The following is a 6,961-nucleotide window of genomic DNA, read 5'->3' on the forward strand; positions in this document are numbered from 1 at the left end:
TATTAAGGCATCTATTAAAGTTCTTACACAGAGGCACATTGTTAAAAAGGAGCACCCCCCCCCCTTTTCTTAAATGAATATTGGGTTTCCAAGAAATTCCCCCCAAAAGTGTTTAATAAAGCCGCTTCCTTTCTCTTGACACAATTCCTTCAGGATTCAATTTTATCATCCAACTGATCGCTTTTGCTTTTTGCTTACCATGTTCAAGTGTATGCGTCTATGGGGAATGTGGAAATTCCTGCAAGCTTTAGGATCATCTTGATGGAAAAAAGCATGGACTTGGGGAAAAACCCACTCACCGCTCAGTATAAAACAGGAGCCTCCCACTCCTTTTTACCACACTTCCAAGTCAGGTCTTCTGAGGATATCGGGACAGAAACATGGCTTTGGCTGTCAATAGTTTTCCTCTCTTGTTGTTTGTTTTGGCTGGATTTTGTACACAGCTCTATCGAGGTGAGTTAAGGCGCAATCGTGTTTTGTTTTTAGTTTTTTTCCCCCTAATATCCAAGTAATCTTGATTTCAGGCCATGACTTCCTTGGTCGTTGCTCCTGTCACGATACAATCAAATTCATCAAAGGCAATATGTCAGATTTCCACGTGCTTGAAAAGAGACCTGGATGTGATCAAATCGAATTGATGTAAGTGAATATTTGAAGCCTTGTTTCTTGTGCTGTGCTGACTTTGATTTCGGTTTCACTCTGTTTTTTTCAGTATAACTATGAATAAGCCAGACAATACCACTGAAAAGATATGCATGAACACAGAGGGAAGGATGGCCAGAGCTTTTTTAAGGTGCTGGGAGAGGTAATGACAGGCACATGGCAACTCAAACTCAAGAGTGAACTTTTAATGGTGCAAATTCCATACATCACATCATCTGAGTCTCTTCAAAAATAAAAAAAATGCATCTGAGCTCCCAAAGGAAGTCCCATAACCAGTATGCTGTGACACAAATTTCACAAACTCCCACCAACTCCTCCAGATGGTTTGTATTAATCCGTTGGCCTAAACACAGTCTTTCCCTCCTCACTTTTTCAAGGATAAACAAAGATGAGAACCGGAAGATAGAGTGCATCGAAAGAAAAAGAAAGGCAGAGTAAGTGCGACGTGCAGCCAAAGAAGGAAGCAACTGCAACATTTCATGTTCCTCACATGAAATCCAAGGCACGCAACCCCAAGAATGCTGAGAATTGTATTTTGAAAAAGATGGAAAGGATAAGCCACAAAAGGGATGTAATGCAATAGTGGATGGATGGATGGATGGATGGATGGATGGATGATAGATAGATAGATAGATAGATAGATAGATAGATAGATAGATAGATAGATAGATAGATAGATAGATAGATAGATAGATAGATAGATAGATAGATAGATAGATAGATAGATTTTTTTTTTTATTATTATTATTTTTTTACATTAAGTTTATATAAAGTCAAATCACCTTGAAAAGAATTATATTTCTGGAGCTCAATTTATTTGTGTACAAATGTTATTTCTTTAATGTTGGAAAGTAAATGAATACATTTGATTTTGATAAGCGTGTGTGTCTTCCAATATGAAACAAATCGTTGGTGAGGGTGTAAATGAATGACTATGAAACATCTGTTTTCATCTGGCATAATTTAACTACCCCAATGAAACCCACGGCTCAACAGCGGCCTCGCTAAATCATATAAATAGTCATTATCCTGTCGTGCAGGGACATCTGGCACTTGAGAATGTTGCAATGACTTTGTGTGATTGTTCAAACAAAAGAACACTTTCTCTACAGTGTGAGGACATCTTGCATAATGGCAGTTTCAAGTTGCCCCAGAGAAAGTCGGTTTGCAACTGCTTGCTGGATGAGACGTATTTCTGAAGCATCTCATCAGACTGTTGACACAATCAAGAATTGAAAATCAGATTTGGAACAACTTTTCTCGCTACCTTTGTGTAAAGCCGCCCAGAAAAAAATAAAAAAAATAAAAATAAAACAACAATCATTAAAATTCCAAAACTATAATAATCCGAGCACTATGAATTATCCTTAAAGTCAACCGACACCTTGGGACAATTTGTGTCCATAATTTGTAAAATCACTTCGTGACTTCTACTGAGCGCATTTTACAAAGATTCCACCGCATATACTACATTTTACATTTTAAGACTCGCGCTGAATATTCAGGAAGTCTTGTTTTCGAGTTGATGGCGATGCCTGAAGTGACGTTACATTTGGAACGCCCCTGACCGAGAAAGCGACACAGAATGCATTTTGGGTATTTTTTTTTTCATCTGAAAACACCATGTTGATGGTGAAATGAGAAGGAAAATTACAGAAATAACTCGATGGTGAATTGTTGTGTGTCACAGCCAATTGCGGTACCACGCATAAAGAACGTGTACACAGATTTCCAGTAGACAAATCAGCCAATTTCAAATGGAGTTTGTGCGCCACGTTGTGCATTTTCTGGGCGCTACATCAGAGTCCAGACGGCCCGAATTGATATGGAAAGACTTCTTTAATCGATTGCAAACATTTATGCTTTCCACTTCAGAACTATTTGAATCATATTCATAACTGGATGAGTCACAAGAAAGCATCTTCTTCGAATCTGAACTCTCTGAAGCCATTATTTTGATTCTGGAGCAAGGCAGTGTGTGACGTCATGAACAAGGAGGCAGGACCTCATTTCGTGGCAGTTTTGGGACACTTTAAGTCATTCTTCACACAACCAACGCTGCATACAAAGTGCTGTACATGGAGCAACTATCATACCCACATGAATAAAGTAGTTTTTTTTTTTTTTTTTCATTTCATTCACATGTGGTTATTAAGAAGCCTTACAGCAGTCGATAGGAACGAGTGGCGGTATCTCTCCTTCTTGCAGCGCGTGTGTAACAGTCTCTGGCTGAAGGAGCTACCCAGTGCTATCAGGGTGGGCTGGAGGGCCTGTCCATCATAACTTTTAGTTTAGCTAGCATCCGTCTCTTGACCAGCTCCTCCAGAGAGTCCAGCGATCAGCCTAGCCCTGGCCCTCTCGTCTTTTCCTGTCCCGGGTGGTGGTGCTGCCTGACCAGCAGACAATTACATAGTGGATGGCTGAAGCCACCACAGAGTCATAGAAAGTCTTTAGGAGTGACCCCTGAACCCCAAAAGACGTCAGTTTCCTGAGTAGGAAGAGGCGACTCTGTCCCTTTTTAATAAGGGCATCCGTGTTTGCAGTCCAGTCCAGTTTATTGTTGAGACTAAAACCTAGGTACTTGTAGGAGGTCACCCTCTCAATGTCCGAACAGTGGATGCTCAACGGTGCCTAGATTTTTTCCTGCAGAAATCCAGCTCCTTGGTTTTCCCAGTGTTGATCTGGAGTTGATTCTGCTGGGACCCGTCCATGAAGTCCTTTGTCACTCCCCAGTACTCCCGATCGTCTCCCTCTGTAATGAGGCCGACAATAGCTGAGTCGTCAGAGAACTTCTGAAGGTGGCAGGTTGGACTGTTGTAGTTGAAGTTCGAGGTGTAGAGGGTGAACAGTAATGGAGCCAGGACTGTCCCCTGCGGCGCTCCGGTGCTGCAGAGAAGCTTGTCCGACTCACAGTTCTTTACCCTCACGTACTGTGGCCTGTTTGTGAGGTAATCAGTCATCCAAAATGTGAGGTGGTGGTCAACTCCGGCATGCCGCAGCTTGTCCCCCAGCAGATTTGGCTGGATGGTGTTGAAGGCACTGGAGAAATCGAAGAATGTGATCCTTACCGTGCAACCAGCATTCTCCAGGTGCAGCAGCTTCGAGTGGAGCAGGTCACATCCATGCTGGGCTGGTAGGCAAACTGTAGCGGGTCCAGTGATGAGCTTGCCAGCGGTCAAAGGTGGGCGAGGACGATTTAGAGTGTTCAATATGCCTGCTATGATGTTTTTGGAATGTGGGAGGACACTGGAGGACCCGGAGAAAACCCACACTGGCCCGGGGAGAACATGCAAACACCACCCAGGGAGGCCGAAGCGGGACGCGAACCGGCGACCTCTGCACTGTGAAGCCGGCAATGGATGATGACAATGGATGATTTCAAATAAGGGCTTCAATTAAAACTCGTGATTTCAAACCACCTATGTTCTTTCGCTAAGATTTTAACCTCATTGTCGTCAAATGAGTGGATGCTAGCTTTTAAGTGCATATCTACGGCCGATTGAGGTCCACTAGTATTATCCCTGCGATGTTGATAGTCTTTTTTTGAGCTGTGATGGACCTCTGTTCAAGGAGGTTGCTGTGCTCTTCTTTCAGAGTCACCAGCCATTGTGCACTGCTGTTATGTGCAACCTCCTTCTCCCATATGCCTTTCCAGTATCTTTCAGTTTCCAGCCTTGGAGGGTCTGCTCTGCTGTTAGAACCCTGCCACTGAGCGTACACTTTCGCAGGTTGTGTTGCGAACAGCCTGTTTATTCTTCTGGCCTCATTCTTTTTCGTGTACCTCTTTAGGCGACTGGACAAGGCCTGGAGCCTTTGTTTGGCAGGGCACACAAAGACGGACAACAGTCACACTCACACCTAGGGACAATTTGGAGTGGTCAATCTGCCTGCCATGCATGTTTTTGGAGTGTGGGAGGAAACCGGAGGACCCGGAGAAAACCCACGCGGGTCCGGGGAGAACATGCAAACTCCACACAGGGAGGCCGGACCGGGACGCGAACCGGCGACCTCTGCACTGTGAAGCTGGTGCTAACCACTCGACTACTGGGCCGCCCTATATATATATATATATATATATATATATATATATATATATATATATATATATATATATATATAGCTCCTTCTTCACCACGACAGATCTGTACAAAGTCCGCATCACAGCAGACGCCGCACCGATCCGCCTGTCGACCTCTCGCTCCCTTTCTCGCTCATTCGTGAACAAGACACCCAGATACTTAAACTCCTCCACTTGAGGCAAAATCTTCTCCCCGACCCGGAGAGGGCACTCCACCCTTTTCCGACTGAGATCCATTGTCTCAGATTTGGAGGTGCTGATTCTCATCCCAACCACTTCGCATTCGGTTCTGAAATGCTCAAGCGAGAGTTGGAGAGCTCCACTTGAAGGCCCCAACAGTACCACATCATCTGCAAACAGCAGAGATGCTATACTGAGGCCACCAAAACGGAAACCTTCAACGCTTCGGCTGGGCCTAGAAATCCTGTCCATAAAGGTTATGAACAGAATCGGTGACAAAGGGCAGCCTTGGCGGAGCCCAACCCTCACTGGAAACGATTCTGACTTATTGCCGGCAATGCGAACCAGACTCTGACATCGGTCGTATAGGGACCGAACGGTCTGTATCAGGCGCTCCTGTACTCCATACTCCCGAAGTACCCTCCACAGAACTCCACGAGGCACACGGTCAAACGCTTTCTCCAAATCCACAAAGCACATGTAGACTGGTTGGGCGAATTCCCATGCACCCTCGAGGACCCTGCTAAGCGTGTAGAGCTGGTCCACTGTTCCGCGGCCGGGACGAAAACCACACTGTTCCTCCTCAATCTGAGGCTCCACTTTCTGACGGACCCGCCCCTCTAGGACCCCAGAATAGACCTTTCCAGGGAGGCTGAGGAGTGTGATCCCTCTGTAGTTGGAACACACCCTCCGGTCCCCCTTTTTAAAAAGGGGGAGCACCACCCCGGTCTGCCAATCCAGAGGCACTCTCCCCGATGACCACGCAATGTTGCAGAGGCGTGTCAGCCAGGACAGCCCGACAACATCCAGAGCCTTTAGGAACTCCGGTCGGATCTCATCCACCCCCGGGGCCTTGCCACGGAGGAGCTTTTTAACCAACTCGGTGACTTCAGTCACAAGGATCGGAGGGCCCACCTCGGAGTCCCCAGACACTGCTTCCTCCAAGGAAGGCGTGTTGGTGGAGTTGAGGAGGTCTTCGACGTCGTGAACGACGGCTCGAGTCGAGGTGAGCAGCGCCCCACTCTCGCTGTACACAGTGTTAGTGGTGCACTGCTTTCCCCTCCTGAGACGCCGGATGGTGGACCAGAATTTCCTCGAAGCGGTCCGGAAGTCGGCTTCCGTGGTCTCACCGAACTCTTCCCATGCCCGTGGTTTTGCCTCGGCGACTACCGAGGCTGCAGTCCGCTTGGCTAATCGATACCTGTCAGCTGTCTCAGGAGTCCCACAGGCTATATAGGCCCGGTAGGACTCCTTCTTCAGCTTTACGGCATCCCTTACTACTGGTGTCCACCAGCAAGTACGGAGGTTGCCGCCACGACAGGCACCAACCACCTTACGGCCACAACTCTGATTTGCCGCCTCAGCAAGGGAGGTAGGGAACATGGTCCATTCTGACTCAATGTCCCCCACCTCCCCCGGGACATGTGTATAGTTCTGCCGGAGGTGGGAGTTGAAACTCCTTCTGACAGGGGATTCAGCCAGACGTTCCCAACAAACCCTCACAACACGTTTGGGTCTTATAGGTCGGACTGGCATCTTCCCCCACCAACGGAGCCTACTCACCACCAGGTGGTGATCAGTTGACAGCTCCGCCCGTCTCTTCACTCGAGTGTCCAAAACATGAGGCCGCAAATCCGATGATACAACTATAAAGTCAATCAGCGAACTGCACATGTGGATACCCTTATGTTTAAAGTGTTTGTCATAGACAATCCGTGTCGAGCACAGAAGTCCAATAACAAAACACCACTCCTGTTCTGATCGGGGGGGGCATTCCTCCCAATCACGCCCCTCCAGTTCTCACCGTCATTACCCACATGAGCATTGAAATCGCCCAGCAGAACAAGGGAGTCCCCAGGGTGAGCGCTCTCCAGCACACACCCTAAGGTCTCCAAAAAGGATGGGTACACTGAACAGAACCCGTCCCCTCCACCCGAAGGCGGACGGAAGCAACTCTTTCGTCTACCGGGGTGAATCCCAACGTACAGGCGGCGAGTCGGGGGCAATAAGTATGCCGACAGCTGCTCTACGCCTCTCACC

At 47.2% G+C, this 6,961-nt stretch overlaps 1 protein-coding gene across 1 annotated transcript; it reads left to right on the plus strand.

Moving 5' to 3' along the window:
* Positions 1-294: 294 nt before the first annotated feature.
* On the plus strand, positions 295-1,532 carry LOC148892036 (uncharacterized). The gene is made up of 4 exons (XM_089006304.1): positions 295-453; positions 525-639; positions 713-805; positions 1,041-1,532. Exons 1-4 carry the CDS (start codon positions 381-383, stop codon positions 1,099-1,101), a joined length of 342 nt encoding a protein of 113 aa, XP_088862430.1. The 5' UTR covers positions 295-380; the 3' UTR covers positions 1,102-1,532.
* Positions 1,533-6,961: the final 5,429 nt, after the last annotated feature.

This window comes from Hippocampus bargibanti, linkage group LG10, assembly GCF_051943395.1.
Source record: "Hippocampus bargibanti isolate YZ-2025 linkage group LG10, ASM5194339v1, whole genome shotgun sequence".
Classification (NCBI taxonomy): Eukaryota; Metazoa; Chordata; class Actinopteri; order Syngnathiformes; family Syngnathidae; genus Hippocampus; species Hippocampus bargibanti.